Genomic DNA, 18,525 nt, shown 5'->3' with positions numbered 1-18,525 from the left:
CCATTCTTTAGTTCACTTACTTGTGTGCTTTGTGTCATTGTCTTGTTGAATCACCCGAGCTCTCTTAAACTTGAGGTAATAGACGGCTGCCCTTATATTCACCTGTAAAATGTCTTTGAATTCATATTTCTCTCAATGATTGCAAGGCGTCCAGGCCCTGAGGTAGCACATCAGGCCCAAACTATGATGCTCTTTTCACCATATTTCATAGTTGGGTTGAAGTGATATTCCATACTTCCTCCAAAAACAGCTTTTGTGCCAAAACATTCAACTTTTGTCTCATCTGTCCACAAAACACATTTTCCCTGAAGCGTTGTGAAACATCCGGGTGGCCTTTGGTAAACTTGAGACATGCTGCAATGTTTTGTTTTTTTTGACAGTAGTGGTTTCCTTCATAGTGTCCTTCCATGAACACCATCTTTTTATAGTGCTTTTCTGATAGTGGACATGAACAAAGATTTTCACAATTTGTATACCTTTCTGGAGGTCTTTTGTTGTTACACTTGGGTTCTTTTGCACTTCTTTCAGGATTGTCCTTTGTGGTCTCGGAGTGATCTTTACAAGGTGCCAGTTTATAGACAGAATTGCTACAGTCTAGAACTGACGAACACCCAGGTCTTTAGCAATGCTTTTGTAGCCTTTTCCAGCAATTTGCATCTTCTAAAGATCCTGTGACAGTTATTTGGATTGAAGGGTGGTTCACACTAACCAGTCTCTCTTGAGGAGAACAGTTTAGTCAGTATCCAAGCTTTGTCTGCCTTTATTTATGCTACCAATATTTCTAAGCTCATCTCCTTAACTGAAACATCTTTTCCAATTAGCTTTTGGAGAAGTCATTAACACAGAAGTTTACTTACTTTTTCCAGCCTGCACTGTGAATGATTACTGAATGTGCTCCATAAATACATGGAAAGTACAACTGTTTGTGTATTATTAGTTTAGTCAGATTGTGTTTGACTATAACTGTGACTAAGATGAAGATCAGACCACTTTTTATCAGTAATCAATGAAGAAATCCAGACAATCCAAAGGATTCACTTGCTTTTTCTTACAACTGTAAACTATTGCACAAAATACTTTTAAGAATAATCTATGTAAATAAAACTGATAGTCTCTGTCTATTGTTTACATTTATTAGCTTTGTTTAATGTTGTTCATTCACTTTGCACACTAAAGACCTCATTTAATCCCACAAATTGTATCGTGTCTGTTAGTTTGTTTGTCAATTGCACAAAAACAGCTAAACTAATTTTCATGAAGTTTTGCACGTAGGAACAACCGAACATTATTCCAAAATGGCTGAATCACTCTTATTGAAATTTTGCATATATAATAAAGCAGAATCCAGGCTACATTGTGTTTCAAAAATTTCATTAGGAAAGTTATGTCATGGACCTTGAGAATTCTAAAGCTGCCACAGATTTGCATAACTGGAAAAGACAAGGTTTGAAGGCCAACATTGATCCATCCATCTATCCATTTTCCAACCCGCTGAATCTGAACACAGGGTCACGGGGGTCTGCTGGAGCCAATCCCAGCCAATACAGGGCACAAGGCAGGAACCAATCCCGGGCACGGTGCCAACCCACCGCAGGACACACACAAACACAGCCACACACCAAGCACACACTAGGGCCAATTTAGTACTGTAAAAATTCTTTCCAATTAACCAACTGTTCTAACAAATAAACTATATTATCACAAATAAAACTAAATATTTACAATATTTACAACACTCCCTGAATGAACAAGGAATAGAAAAACATGAACATCAAACTGTATTTACAGAGTACCAACCAAGTAATAAATAGTCCAGATGTAAATGAAAAATACTTGTTGGTGAATGGTGATCAGTGATCCCTTGATAGAACAGCTTCTCAAAAAAAAAAAAAAAAAAAAAATTAACAGTCCTACCAGCAAATCCCATGCATGTTTCTGAGGCATAGGTAAGTACAATACAATACAATACAGTTTATTTTTGTATAGCCCAAAATCACACAGGAAGTGCCGCAATGGGCTTTAACAGGCCCTGCCTCTTGACAGCCCCCCAGCCTTGACTCTCTAAGAAGACAAGGAAAAACTCCCAAAAAAACCTAGTAGGGAAAATGGAAGAAACCTTGGGAAAGGCAGTTCAAACCTTGGGAAAGGCAGTTCAAGTGTGGTGAACTGCACTCCACTGTCCTTCATTGATGCTGTTGAACCAGACCTTTGGCACTGAAGTCTGTTCTCTGGCTTCTTCCTTATTACTTGTGATTAAAAGTTTTAACAAAAAAATGTCTCCAATAGTTCTCCCCATAGATTTATATAGGGTTAATAAGAGATAAACATAAAAACTACAATACTCCACTCATCCCACAATTCCCTGCTTAAAGATATAGCCTCAAATTTATTCTGAAAAATCTTATGACAGAAAACAAAATTTACCCAGGATGTACCAAACACAAAAAAACCTTTCATTTGGCTTTGCTACAGGAGGCCGTAATGGGGGAAGGAAGCAAAAAAAAAAAAAAAAAAAAAAATTGAAGTTCACAAAATTTTGCATGCAGAGATACAACTTAAAATCTAGACTTTAACGCCTTTCAAAAGTTTCATTTAAAAATGGCATTGTAAAGGGCTTATGGGGGTTGTGATCACACATCACTCAAAAATGGCTATGTTCATGCAATTTAGAATACAGGTGCCATGGAGTTTATAAAATTTCATTGGGAAGTTGTAATGGGAAGGTCAACAGCACAAAAACCATGTGTTACTCTAAAACAGCTGTGTTGATGTTCATGAAATTTTTCATGAATATTACAGGTAACCCAATTTAACGTGCTGAGTTTAAGGAGTTTCTAAATTTTCACCATGAATAGGAAAGTAAAAAAGGGAACAAAAAGGGTAGTTTTTCCCAGATTACATGCTGTATGAAAGGTATTCAATAAGCCATTCAATTTATTAATGTGGGATAAAATATACAGTTTATCTGTGAAGCCATAGTAAATCAGGAAATACAAAGAAATAGCATTCATTGTTCCAATTGAACAAGAAATTACCACAATTATGGAATCCAACCATACACAAACTGAACAAATTCTCAACTCATGAGAGCAGACAAATTGATAAGAGCAGTAGTGTAAATGACATGGGACACTGGCATTTCACTAAGCAATTACAATGGGATCAAACATTTAAATAAATAAATAAATAACAAATATTTGCTTTCTTACCTTAACCAAATATACAACTATACCCGGGAAATGGGTACTAGCCAGGTAGTTCAGCTAGTATCCGTCTAAGAATAATGGTGGTTAAAAACAACAACAAAAAATATATAAATTCACTGAGGAGAAATTTATGTTAGAGGTTTGTTCAATCAAAAGACATTCCTTCTTTCATGACAGGAAAGAAAGATAGAATCTCTAATAGGTAAATCCTTTTTTATTACTTATATTTTAACCATGTTATAGAGGCTGTACAGCATATATGTTTTATACAGGAAAGAAATTAGGTAAATGTATTTTGTATATACACTATAAATTTATTAAAAATATGCAGGATGCAATACCACTGAAGTTTATTTTTCACATTTTAGTCCACATGGACAGCAAATTATTAAAAAAGTAATTCCTATATTTTTATGTAACTAAAAATATTAAACACACATTTATTTGCTCTAAACATGAATGACATTGTTGCAAGTTAATAAATGCATACAATGTAATCAGTGTTTATTTATTATTAGAGTTTAGATGCTGAACTTTACAAGTCTTTCTTTTAAGATCCTGAATGCATATGCCACATTTTGTGAAATATTCAGTAGTGGTTTGGCTGTTGTTAATATTAGCATTAATCATTTTTAAAAATAAAAACTTGACACTGAACAGTTGGAATTTCACCCAAAACTTAATCAGCTTACAGTCATATAAGCATACAAACATGGACATTTCCAGAAATGCTCAAAACTTGTTTTAGGGATGCCAAAATGGGTTTTTCCTTTGAAAACTCACAGTATTTTTTTAATTAAAACAATTCAGAGAAAGTAAAAAAACAGATACAAAAGACTAGGTTAGCAGGTAATAAAGGTTGAAATAAAATCTGACAAATTTCAGGAAAAAGAAATTGTGTTATTTCATGGAAAAGATTATTTTTGAAAACTTTCAGACTTGTTATAAACCTATACAATCATTTCTGTGGCAACTGCTAAAAATAGGACTGTGTATAATGTTATTAGCAGCGGCTCTGTGCTTCAGTCTTCCAGTGTTGGTGAAATGTAACACCCACACCTACAAGTTGTCAACTGAAGTGGAGATACAGTTTAAAGATTCCTAGTACTTTTTAAAACCTAAGTAAGGCTGAATTATTATCTGGTGTAGGGAACATGATTAAACATTAAACAAATACTGTTAAGATTTGGTCACTAATCTATCATAAGAAAAATGTAAAAAATGCCTTTTTAAAATTTCACAAACTTTATAGGCTGTCATGATTAATATACCTAACTTGTACGGCATATTCCAATATGTTGTAAGTGCCCAAATTTAATATATTTAAAATATCCATCTATCTCTGATTTAATTTCATTATCCTCTTGTCTGTGATTATTATCTCCATTTTTGGTTATCCCTTTCCTCATTCTTTTGCTTTGCATTACTTACTACTATTCATGCCCTTTCTTTATTTTGCTATTGGCTCAGTCTAAACTCATCTTTTTGCTCCTTGCCAAATATCAATAATATTTCATGTAATTTCTTCAATTTTCTTCAATGTGTGTTCAATTATGTCACTTAAAAACACAAGAAGATAGAATTTGAATATTTTGATTAAAGTGCTTTTTAAATTAAAAGCAATAGACCATCATTTAGCTCGTTTTTTCTTTAAATTATTTTTATTTTATCTTTTAACTGTCTAATAGTAGTACCTGAGATAATTAGTATTTATTGTTATTTCAACAACATAACAGTCACTGTTGTTACAGAAAATCTATGTGTTTCGGACGTTCCATGCTTTGTGGCATGTTAGAGGACAGGGACTTTAAAGTGTTTGATCTTAGCCTTGTTTGGGTAGGTGAGATGGGATTGGGGAGGGAGTGGGCGAGAGTGAGAGACAGAAAGAGACAGAAATAGAGTCATATTTTTCTTATTTTATGCTTACGCTGTCATTCTGAAGGTTTGCTTGTCGTATGACTGGTGTCATAGATAGGTAGTGGGTATAGTGGAATTTTGGCTGAAAGTAAAAAAAATTTAAAAAGATGTTATTTTTCCTCTTCTAACTCAAAAGATGAAAATATAAAAACTGCGTAATATTGATCAGTCATTTAATTTTGTAAGCTGGAATGTTCACGGTCTCAATCATGACTTATAAGAATATTCTCCCCAAAAATATTTTTTTTTCATTTCTTCCATAATCCTGTATTGTTTATAGTAATGCCCAAGAAAAAAACATGTAACCTCTTCTTTTTATGGAGAACAGAGATAAATTTCCTGATACAATGGAAATCAATGGTTATTCACTGGTCAGTTCTTGCCATGTTACAGCTCATTCATTGGCTATCTTTGCACTCACGTCATGTCAACATTGAAAAGTGTAGTCTGAGAGAGGAGTAAAAATTAAATAAAAGTCAATACATGCATTTGGGAAGTTGTGAACATGTGACTGGATATCTGATACAGTATATGGATGATGTGACATGAGTAAATGGAATGTTCTCCCACTGATATTTTTGTATTATTTGGTGTTCTGGGTAAGTAACAGATAAAAAAAAAATTGGTTGGATTAACCTTTTAAGACTAAAAAAGTGCTCATATATCTTATATTTCTGGGGATTTGTTATATTTTATTAATTCTGGTTAATATACAGTATATTCACTGAATTTTGATGAAGAATTTGTGGTTAAAAGTTTTTGTGTTTGTTTTCAATATATGTTTTTGTATGCATATAATAACAGGAGATGTAAATTGTGTATTAAACCTCAATTTAGACAGGTCACTAACAGCTACAACTACAATATGTAAAACTCCTTAAATTATTTATTTTATCAAGGTACAAAACCTCACAGAACCATGGTGGTTCCTGGACTCTTCCTTTTTCTGACGAGTACATCAGTTATTCACATTTTGATATGTATGAGGGGGCAATGCATTTTGTACTGTATGTTTTGCATAAAACTAAACTGCCAACTAGAAAGAAGGGTTTTAAAACTTAATAGTAATATTTCAAGGACTGATCAAGAATATGCAAGATCATTCAATGATATGCTTTATAAAATATATCTGTTATTAGAAAGAGAATATAATCTTTTGGACACAAGATAAATAGAGCAACTCATTTATTAAGGTCATGTTACATTACATGACGTTTCCTAGTGATTTTCAGTCATAGACTTTATTTACATAATTTTAGAGTGTCAGGGGCAGCCATGGTATGCTCCCGTGACAATTAGTCATACACGGTTTGATTTGGTCTTAAGTCATTGGGGCAGGCTCTATGTGCATGAGTGCTGACATACAATGAGTGGTCACCCAGAAGTATAATATACATAATGCAGTGACGAGGAATAAAGAACGTGGGTCTTTTGGACCTTGCAAACAGGACAGAGGCTTGTCTGTCTGATGTCTTATGTGCCATGATAGAAAGCAAGAAAAAAGGACAGGAATTGCAGCTGAACTTGCAACACATTTAAACTCTTCGCATAGGCTTTGGATCTGTCAAGCAGCACCTTATTCGTTGTCAGAAAAAGGGGTGAGATTGTGATACTTTGCCAATGTAAACCTGTGCTGGAAAATCATAATGTACTCATGTAATTTGAAACCATCAGCAATTTCTAGGTGTATAAATTGACATAATCATGCAGCAAGGTCAGTAGCTGCAGTCGTCAACTCTGACATCCCCTCTGACTAGAAGTTGTTTAATGTGACATTGGCTTAAGTGACACCATTCTTATTGTAAGTATGATAAAATGACTAAAAAAACTTTATAAAAATAAACAAGTAGGAAGTTTAAGAATGCAATTGCAGAGATAAACAATGCAGCTGGAACTAAAGAGAGAACAAAAAGAACTAAAATATTAAATTAATCTCTACAAACACATTGGAGTACCATCATATTCCTTGATAAAAAATAACCTGTTTGTAGACAGCTGGGCAAACCTTTAAAGCCCTTCAATCACAGCTTGTAGCTAGCAGTATAGCTAAACAAGGGTATTTTGTTATGGGGCTATTCAAATGTGTGTTTAAGCCTAGTATATGTGCTTCGATCAAATTTTTATATTCTGTTCATATAAAATGTAGAAAAATAAAAGTAATAATAATAAAATTAAAACATGGAAACAATAGAAAAATCTGTTTATATAAAAATATAGAAATCCAAGACTCTATTAATTCAAACCAGAATGGGAATCTGCATGTCCAAATAGCTATCCTTAAATGCTATGCATGTTTAAATAGGCTAGATAAGATAATATTGTATGAAACACACTATGTCAGGCATCTATTACTATGTTTTCAAAAAAAAGATAAAGGCCCTTTTGAGTTGTGGGTTCTACAGACCAATCTTATTGCTGGATAACAATGTTAAGATCCTGCAAGCAAAAATCTGACAAGCGTTGAGTTAAATAGGGATTTTTTTTTATTGGGCTACTCAGATTTGTGTTTAAGCATATCATATGTCTGTGGATCAGATTACTATATTGTGGCCCAGAAGTGTGTGTTCATATAAAATAAAAGATTTTTAGCTAATTTACATTGAACCAGATGGGTCTGCAATTCCTGTTGAACTCATGTCTGTCCATCTCTGGAAACAGCTAGAAAATAAAGTGGCCACAGCGGTAGGACAAGGCACGGCATTTGAAACAATGGAAGGAATCAGAGAGCAACAAACTTCCACCTATTTGGTTAGACTTGGAAATGAAATCTTGTTCAAACTTCCTTTTTATGTTTTAAAAAATGAATAAGTATTGTCAATCTACTAGCAATACAAGTGTGCATCAATTCTCAAAACATGCAGCCAATGTAAGAAATACTTTAAGGCTGCTCATACGTACTTCACTACTCATTAATCATATAGATTATCTCAGCCATCACTAACAGACAAAGTGTTTAATTCATGTATGTCATCAAGTATTTGGATCTTTACAGATTTCTATATTGACAAAGTGCATGTACACCTTAAACAACTATGCTTCAGATGTCGCCTACCAGTTACTAAATAAATTTTATATATACACTGTACAAATTAGAAACTTTGTTAAAAGGAGCTGCCCAACTTTCCCATATTTGCCTTAATATGTATGCTTTAGTCTATACGAACTAATAATGATGAAGATATTTCTGGTATTTAGAGACTTTGTTAACTAATTTCAAATTTGTGAACCCCTATATGATTAGGCAATAATACAAAAGGCACCCTTGAATTAGAATCCTAGATAAGAATAGAATTCAGCTATTTACAACCCACATTCTCCTTCAGTCTGTGCAAAGCATGGAATTATACAACTCACAATTCCACAATACACAAATCTATTGTATTTCATCAAAATTACCTAGAATTTATCAGGGACAAGATCATAATGGTGAATCACATCAGGGAACACTCCACACACTGCTTTTTTTAGGGAAAAAACATTTGCTCATCTGTGAGAGTGTATTGCCTTTACTTCCAGACACTGCACAGTATTATTTTAAATTGTAACTATATGGGATTAGATTATGGAATGAAAAGTCTACTATAATGCCCAATATTATATTGCTTGAATGTCTATTTTCAATATTTGGAAGAATCTTAAACCACTGTGTATAACTCAATGGGAAAGTAATCATTTATAATCTTACACCAGGAAAAAAAATCCTTATGATGAATGATCCAGCACTTATTACGTATCCTCTTTAATAAAACTCCTATGTGTGTCCAGTGTCTGTGTGTGTGTGTGTCTTCAGGTAAAGTGCTCATGCGCGGGGCACGGTGCGACGCTTTCAAAGCAGATGCTTCAAAGGCTGCCTGACGCATTACACAAGACAGAGAGGGCGGGACCTATAAAATATCTCGCGGCCGATCCAATCGGATTTCGGTAAATGAGGTAAGACCTAAAACAAAAAACACAAAAAATCCAATCGGGTATCGAGACGCGGAGACCAGCTTCCCCATTGTTGTGCAAGTGTTCACTCTGAGGATGTCAGATTTGCGATTAAGAAGCTTGGCCCGGTAAAGTGTAAAGTGTCAGTCGTTGAAGGGGTTTTCCTAAATATACGAATTTTCATGATATTACAATACGATGACTTTTAAAAGTGGATTTATTTTTGCGCACATTACATCAGTTGCTGGGGAGAATCTGCTGATTGCCCACTGTTGTGACAGAAAATGAAACGCATATTACGGACAGCAAAGCCAGTATTACTGTCAGAGAAAATTACAGGCATTTTACGGAAAAAAATTTAATGAGGTAAAAGGTCCCTTGCCATTTAATATAGACTGTTCCTACTAATGTTTATGGACTACTGTTCTAGCGCCCGTTATTGTAACGGGTTTAATGTCTAGTTCTAAAATAATCTGAGACTATGTTTAACTCCCAACCTACCCCCCCCCCCCCCCCAACTTTTTAAGAATTGCCCTATGATGGGCTCTTTGCTCACATAGCTCTCTGAACTGAATAGGAGATGGGTGTTAGAATTTTATTCATATGGAATGTGAAAAGACCATATATTAAGACAATGCTTCTGCTAAAGTAGATAGTGGCATGGTACTGAATGTTGACCATGACTAAATATAACTTAATTATAAACATCAATGATTGAAAGGTTGTCATGATTGTATTATATACTTAACTGATTTATTTTGTGTAATGTGATCTATCAACTTAATAAAACTTAAAACAAAAATATTTTAGGTACTTTTACTAATAACTCAAAAGCAGAAATAAATTTTGTGGTTTGATTTTTATGTTGTGATTTTTAAAAATATTTACAACATATCTGCTTATTGTAATGAAGTGGCAGCTAACGAGCCAGTTATGTAGGTTACTGAAATACATTATGAAATACAGCATAAATTAATATGTTTCAATAACACAAGAGCCTTCTTAATCTTTACAAATGGTAAAAATTACATCATACAGTACATTATAAACATTTGACTGTCATACCCTATCTCCTTTCTTCCACAAAATCCTAGGAGCAGGCTCTCCAGAAATTGGTATCTCCAGGCGCAGCTTGTTTCCTGCTACCACTGTTACTGTATTGTCAGTGAAATTAAGGCCTTCAAGATGAATTTTTGGGGGATCTGTGGGAAAAATTACATCAAAATCATGAGTGCCTACTTTATTTTACTCCATGAAATAAAATATACTAATTCTTTCTTTTACTAATGATTTGGTGTCTTGAGATTTTACCTTGCAAAATGTTTCATATTCAAAATGTTTTAAAAGGACTGGAAATGATACAGTTTTACTTATTTAATGAAAAAAATAATCAAGATATCCCAGAAATATTTATATTTTGTGTTTAACCATCATAGTGCAATGTTTAAAAAATTAAACTGTATTATGTAAATGCATTAATTACTCCAAAGAGCATGCATCCTACCACAAAATCCCTCACTCTCAAATGTATATTTAAAATAGTCAGAAAATTCCTGTAAACACCATGGAAAGCATACTGCCTCTGTCACTTATACCAAATGTTAGTAGCATCCTCATTGAGTTATAGTCATTACACTACACAAATAAAAAATCTCCATATGCTGGTCACCTATTTTTAGAGAGAATAAAAAATACAAAATGAGTACATGATTTGTATGAATGTTAGTGTTAAATTCTGAACCAAGACACCCATCATCAATATGCACCAGTAGATGTTTTGTTGAAGATTTCCTAAATTACAGTATATTGTACCAACATCTCATGCAAATGTTTTAAAAGCCCTGAACTGAATTACTTAAAAACTGAATGGATCAATATTTTGTAAAGATGCTTAAAAAATGTATTCCATTTGTCTTAGCTTTCTTTCTATTATTGCATACTGTCTGTAAATCCTAGTATAATATAGTATAACTATTTTATGACATACCGATAACATGGATTTTACTGCACAGGCTTACAGTATAGCCTTCTGGAACAAAAGTATAGTCGCCCTCATCATCGACTCCTGCATTTGCTATTTCTAGCCTGTGGTTCCTGAAAAAAAGACATTTATAATATTGAGGGGATGTTAGTAATACGCATAGTCTTGTGTAGCTATTAATTGGAAATTGTTCATATTCGACATTGTGGCATATTTACATATGTTTAAAAACACAGAAATTATATGGAAAATTAATATAAAAAGTACTTGAGATAAATTTCATGATTACGTAATTTGCAATTACATTTCAATGTAAAAAATAATATTTTATTCAAATTAAAGAAGAACAGGAGCAGTAAAAGCAGTATGTTAGAATTACAATAAAAATGGGTAGAAAATAATAAGTCAAACACCTCTGTGGTACTCTCAAACCTACCCTGCTCAAGTTCTGTAAAATGTGGTCCAGTGTGGTGGAATAATTATTGAAACTTGAGAAGACTGATGTTACAAGGCCTAAGAAATTACGAAGAAGAAGAAACTCACAAAAACGACAGATCAGAAATTAAGACTGGGATAGCAAAACTGGCCCTCAGTCAACCAGCTTCCAATCAGTTGCACAGCAGACAGACAATGAAGCTGGATGACCAGTTCATCTATGCAAAAGAAACTTCAAGTAAAACTAAATTAAACAAAGAGATTTTCCAGAAACAAAAGCAGAGAAAATAAGGAGATTTCCAGCATAAACCAACCCTTAATTTAGCAACATTTGTACCCAGAGAGCTTAGCTTCTGTTGGGCAAAAGTGAGGGCAGATGTCCAAGAGAAGGAATATGTGAGGCAAGAAAGGGGTATTACAAGATAGAATGAAAGACAGAAATTTATAGATAAACTGAATATCCTGATATTTTGGGTTTTTAGAGAAGGAAGAGACACACAATACTACCACTGGCTTAAAATATGGGGACAGTAAAAACAAAAATTTATTAACATCCTGAGAAGTCTGATAGTTTTCTTTTTTTGTTTGAAAAGTTGGATGATCATGGCCATATTAACTTAAGGATTCAGTCTGGTGGGGGAAACATCTGAGATTCAACAGCTGCATTAACTGCTTCCAAGAAAATTTGGACCTTGTTGATTTTCCACAGATCATATAATCCACAATCTACTTAACCCAGACAAAGTAACTGGGGAATCTAACATGGCATCATCTTCTGCAGAGAACCTGGTGAAGAGCAGGATGTTTCAAAAAGAATTAATATAAAACACAGCAGTGTTTTCAGAAGAAAATGAGGAATTAAAAAAAAGAATATTAACCTCCAAAAGGTGGGTTGTTATTTGATTTATTTTTTAATTCATAAAAATGTGCCAGACTGGTAGAACAGATAATTGTGAAGTCACAAATAAACACAGCAATATGTACCTATGATAGGGGCATCAAAAGAACTAAAACTGATTGTAATGAATTTCTCAGGTTTAGAAGAAAGGTTATCAAATAATTCTTTATAATGGGGGAAGAACAAGTTAACATTTCAATGAGTGGCATGTAAAGGCCAAAATAAAACTGTGTCAACACACTTATGATCAGAGACATGACTGAAGAAATGCATTATTAAGAAGGGATGCAGGGGATTAACATATAAACATGCAAACCTGGAGGAAGAATGATGCTGTAATGAATAAAATGTGCTGACAAACAGGAGCTGACAGTTTATCTATCAAATAATTTATAAAGGCATTTGCATCCATAATCAAAATAATATTATAGACTTTCAGATTTAATATTTTAACTAGATAAATAATGAACAAAGGAGGATTAATATGGTGCACTATTTTCCTAAGCTTCAATGTAGAAGAATTAACATTCAACATGTCCTAGTATTAGCCAATGCAGTAGCTGCTACAAAGTAGTGTTTATTGTAAAATGAGGGGCATCTTTAACCAACAAAACTTTGGCTGTTTTGCTACAAGCAATCAAGGATACTTGTGCATCTAACATCTAATCTAAGACCATGGAAGAGGAAAGAGAGTTGTTAGCTTTGGCACAGTAAAGAAGAGAATCCAGAGGTGAAGATGAAGAGAAACAGGAAATGAGGAGGATATGCCAAAACACAACCACAATCCTGTGACCACTTCCCACTGCAAATTAAATAAAAGTATTTAAAAGTATTTTAAAAGACACCCCTTAGAGACCCCATTCTAAACCATAGCCGAATTATAACTATCTCCATTACTTTTAGTGCAAACAACCACATGTACCATTTACAGGTAATATTCTGAACTTAAAACATGTTGTGCTTGAGCTTCATGTTTGTTTATTTATTTATTTTACCATGATGCCATTTTGAATTTTACTTAGTGCCTCCATTTTGTGCTTCCTCAATTTACTATTGGCCTGGCATCTCCCAGCCACATAACCTACAGTGCATCCAGAAAGTATTCACAGCGCATCACTTTTTCCACATTTTGTTATGTTAAAGCCTTATTCCAAAATGGATTAAAGTAATTTTTTTCCTCAGAATTCTACACACAACACCCCATAATGACAACATGATAAAAGGTTACTTGAGATTTTTGAAAATTTTTTAAAAATAAAAAAATTGAGAAAGCACATGTACATAAGTATTCACAGCCTTTGCCATGAAGCTCAAAATTGAGCTCCGGTGAATCCTGTTTCCCCTGATCATCCTTGAGATGTTTCTGCAGCTTAATTGGAGTCCACCTGTGGTAAATTCAGTTGACTGGACATGATTTGGAAAGGCACACACCTGTCTATATAAGGTCCCACAGTTGACAGTTCATGTCAGAGCACAAACCAAGCATGAAGTCAAAGGAATTGTCTGTAGACCTCCGAGACAGGATTGTCTCGAGGCACAAATCTGGGGAAGGTTACAGAAAAATTTCTGCTGCTTTGAAGGTCCCAATGAGCACAGTGGCCTCCATCATCCGTAAGTGGAAGAAGTTCGAAACCACCAGGACTCTTCCTAGGGCTGAAGAAGGGCCTTAGTCAGGGAGGTGACCAAGAACCCGATGGTCACTCTGTCAGAGCTCCAGAGGTCCTCTGTGGAGAGAAGAGAACATTCCAGAAGGACAACCATCTCTGCAGCAATCCACCAATCAGGCTTGTATGGTATAGTGGCCAGACGGAAGCCACTCCTTAGTAAAAGTCACATGGCAGCCTGCCTGGAGTTTGCCAAAAGGTACCTGAAGGACTCTCAGACCATGAGAAAGAAAATTCTCTGGTCTGATGAGACAAAGATTGAACTCTTTGGTGTGAATGCCAGGCGTCACGTTTGGAGGAAATCAGGTACTGCTCATCACCAGGCCAATACCATCCCTACAGTGAAGCATGGTGGTGGCAGCATCATGCTGTGGGGATGTTTTTCAGCGGCAGGAACTGGGAGACTAGTCAGGATAAAGGGAAAGATGACTGCAGCAATGTACAGAGACATCCTGGATGAAAACCTGCTCCAGAGCACTCTTGTACTCAGACTGGGGCGACGGTTCATCTTTCAGCAGGACAACGACCCTAAGCACACAGCCAAGATATCAAAGGAGTGGCTTCAGGACAACTCTGTGAATGTCCTTGAGTGGCCCAGCCACAGCCCAGACTTGAATCCGATTGAACATCTCTGGAGAGATCTTAAAATGGCTGTGCACCGACGCTTCCCATCCAACCTGATGGAGCTTGAGAGGTGCTGCAAAGAGGAATGGGCGAAACTGGCCAAGGATAGGTGTGCCAAGCTTGTGGCATCATATTCAAAAAGACTTGAGGCTGTAATTACTGCCAAAGGTGCATCGACAAAGTATTGAGCAAAGGCTGTGAATACTTATGTACATGGGATTTCTCTGTTTTTTTATTTTAAATAAATTTGCAAAAACCTCAAGTAATCTTTTTTCACGTTGTCATTATGGGGTGTTGTGTGTAGAATTCTGAGGATAAAAATGAATTTAATCCATTTTGGAATAAGGCGGTAACATAACAAAATGTGGAAAAAGTGATACGCTGTGAATACTTTCCGGATGCACTGTATGTTGCCTGATGTGTGATATCAGTACCACACATCTATAAAACATGGAGCTCAGTTCTGGTATTGGGGGGAAAAAAACAAACTTTTCTTGTGATTATTTTGATTTTTGTTAACAGTTTTGGCTAATAAACATTTTCAGTGCTTTTTAACTTTTGTCTCTCTTTATGGCCTGAACTGGTACTTTTGTCAATCTACTTTCAATAGTATTTTGCCTTTCAATTATTCTTTTCTCTTGTCTCAATACATTGATTCAGTTTTTCAACTGCCCTCCTAAGAGCAACCCTGGTTTCTACAGTTTTTTGAAGACATTGATTTTTCTAACTGATCTTTAAGATCAACACAATTGATGAATGTTTTTAGTGATAGAGTGGTCAAACTTTTTTAAGAAATAGTGGGGCCAGCCACAGCTGTTTAAATCCAAAAAGACCTAATAACAACACAAAATAAGAAACTCCCACTATCCATTACCACAAGTTTTGCGAAATCCATTTAACAAAACATGATAATTGTGTTCAAAATGAGTATAATGATGCTTTATGAGATCAGAGTACGCATGTAGATTTGAAATTATCAATGGTTTTTAAAGCTATCTTAAGGACAGGTTTATACTTAATGCTCAGAACGCATACGCGCATTGCATCATGGCTGCCACGCATTCACAGAGTTCATTTGACATGTCCTCTGAGCGCGTCCTCAGAAATTAATGCATCGTGTGCACTAGTTGCAGTACCAGCAAAAAATCGCTGCCTTGGGGGTTTCGGGGGCGCAGTGTGTTCAAGTTGAAACGTGACGTCAGAGTGTTTGTTTACTATCACCATGTGACAGCAAGCCACTTTGCAAATCCTACAGGATCAAAGTGGATGCTTCGATGTTTGATGAATGGTTTGATGTGGTGAAGCAAAATGCTGACATACAAATGCGTTTGTGGTTCATTTATATTCAAGCGTTGTGTATTCCCCATTGTAATGATGTGATACATTTTAAAAGTCTCACATACTATCTTCTGTGCCGCATCAGAATGTACGGCAGCATATTTGAGCCACATCTGTCTACTACTAAAGCACACTTTGTTTGCCCAATTTCAATTATTTTACAGTTCTTGTAACTGCAAAATAAACATGTATCTTTATTTCCAGAGACTTCTTCATGATTGAAAAATCTATCTAAATACACCAAGTTAATACATTTGTGTTTGTGTCCATGGTGCTACTACATACCTTCCTCTGTGAATGATCTTGATACGTTCTCCTCCTTGGATCAGCTGTCCATTCTTGTACCACCTTCCAGGTACATTACCAGGATTTATTTCACAATGAAGATTTACTGATTTCCCTAGTCTTACTGTTTGGTCAGTTAAGTCTTGTAGTATTTTTAAGGGTTTTACTGCAAAGTACAAAAAAATAAATAAACAGCAAGAGGTAATTTGTTAAGAAAGAAAATATGCATTTTAAATACATTGATTAGTTTTCTGCAAAAGCAATGATTTTACTGACTCAAAATTGAACCATAAAGCATTTTTGAATACAGGAATAAATTTACTTATACTAATGTTAAATAATAGTTTATGCAGTTAATTGGTTATACCAATACATACATCCTGGGTATGACATTAAACTGCATCCGGCCCTGACTTGCAGGGAAACTTGGGGGATGGTGGCAGGATTGGCACTCCAGCCACCGAAATGGCATACAGGACTCCTTTCTGCTCTCCACAGGAGTAGCTCTGCTGCAGCCGTCCACAGGAAGGCTGCATGCATTATGAAGGGGATGGGGGAAAGCCCTTGCAAGCCTCATACCTGGAAGAGTCAAAACCACTGGAAATCCAATGGGGTTAGGCCCACTGGGATCGCGTGCTGTTTCATCGTGTGGTGGGTGCAGCAATGCACTGAACCAGTGCATGCTCACCAACCTGACCTGACAGATAAGGTATAATAGTCACTATTCATGTTTTATAATAATTTTATAATGATTATATATAATACTAAAACTAAAAGGAGCCATAAGACATAAACAGCACCAGTATAGAGCAGACAGAAAAAGAGTGAAATCCACAATGACAATTTGAATATTTCTAAAAGATGGATTACTAATTTAGAAAGATGGTAGATCAGTAAGTGGCAATATACCCTGTTACTGTGAACAGGTCCTCAGAAAGTAAAGTTTACCCAAATGTCTGAGAAAAGGTGAAGTCATGAAGAACTGGCTGACTGTTACCTCTAATCAAGGCTAGTATGTGGAAGAAAATTGAATCATGTTACTTTTGTTAGTTGTTGCTACCAAAGAACAAAACCAGGTGTTTCAAAAGTTGCCTTAGGAAGCTTGCTCCATTGAGGACTGCTCATGGTACCAAGCAACCTAGCTGGTAAAACTGAGTATAGAATCCGAAGAGCTGGAGCAATGCCTCATTTGCAGGAGAAAGTGTGAATTGGTCATCAGACATTGACAAGGATAGTGAAACTGATGCATGCAGCACTGTATATGTGTCAAGGGAAATGCATTGGTGACTATTTCAAAACATGACATGAAAGACGTACTAAATCTGCATCAATACAGCAGTGGACATTCGACATGCGTTTCCTACTGTATTTTATTGAAGTTTTGTGTTTACATGTTCCCGTTACAGGTAATAACATTTTTTCTTGTTGAAAAACGTTAATTCAAGGTGTAAATAAATAAATAACACATACGGTCCACTTTCACATGAGCTTCTGTCTGTCCTCCTGTAGTCATCACTGTGTAGACACCAGAGTCTTCCCTCATTGCATCATCAATAATTAGCAGGTGTTTTATACCTTCAGTCTTAAATCTGAACTTAGAGCGAATTTCCCTAGGAATTTCCACTCCATTTTTAAACCTGTTAAACAATCAAAAAAAAAAATACACCATGACTCATATAAGTGAGAAATGGCCAATCTGACTATAATTTAGGGATAAAATAGGAAACCTCATAGTTTGGCATCTTGTAAAATGAAATTTCTGAATGTATTTTAAAAACATTAATTGTAACAATTTTATTTTTACTTCATTTTTTATATATGGTACTCCTTATTGAACACAGGTTCAAGGCAATAAACATATCTGTAATAACAAAAGATGAACAGGAATATGTTTTATCATGCAACATATATGTGAATGCACATTTACTCACATGAAGAGAAAAAAGACTGGCTAGAAAAAAGTTTACCAAAGCTCTGACACAGCACTGTTAATGCTGTAATTTATACTGATGTTACTATTACGTCTTACTTTTACTCTATACTGAATGCCTTTTGTGAAAGGAGCAAAAATATCGAATGAGATCAAAACCTAGCTTTATTTGTTGAATGACTATCTGCAAAAAAAAATCCATGCAACAGTTGTCATGTTTCCAAATCAAGCAGGTAGAAAGTTCTGGAACTGAAGGTTAGACCTAAACAGAAAAACATTTACAAAATTGTGGAGGATACATAAATGATATAATCAATACA

The 18,525-nt window shown here is 35.1% G+C and overlaps 1 protein-coding gene across 10 annotated transcripts in view; it reads right to left on the bottom strand.

Moving 5' to 3' along the window:
- mybpc1 (myosin binding protein C1) overlaps positions 1-18,525 on the bottom strand; it is a 144,198-nt gene that overhangs the window by 34,991 nt on the left and 90,682 nt on the right. For 8 of the 10 annotated variants that reach the window (XM_051928509.1, XM_051928478.1, XM_051928482.1 and 5 more), the window contains 5 exons: positions 17,746-17,912; positions 16,276-16,441; positions 11,038-11,144; positions 10,116-10,252; positions 5,134-5,205 (listed from right to left, as the gene is read on the bottom strand). In XM_051928509.1, the coding sequence (XP_051784469.1) occupies positions 5,134-5,205; positions 10,116-10,252; positions 11,038-11,144; positions 16,276-16,441; positions 17,746-17,912 (649 nt within the window). The remainder of the gene's footprint in view (positions 1-5,133; positions 5,206-10,115; positions 10,253-11,037; positions 11,145-16,275; positions 16,442-17,745; positions 17,913-18,525) is intronic. The other 2 variants (XM_051928494.1, XM_051928500.1) reach the window with 1 other exon arrangement.

This window comes from Erpetoichthys calabaricus, chromosome 1 (assembly GCF_900747795.2).
Source record: "Erpetoichthys calabaricus chromosome 1, fErpCal1.3, whole genome shotgun sequence".
NCBI classification, from domain to species: domain Eukaryota; kingdom Metazoa; phylum Chordata; class Cladistia; order Polypteriformes; family Polypteridae; genus Erpetoichthys; species Erpetoichthys calabaricus.
The sequence above is the reverse complement of the archived record's forward strand: the minus strand, read 5'-3'. Positions and strand labels throughout refer to the sequence as shown.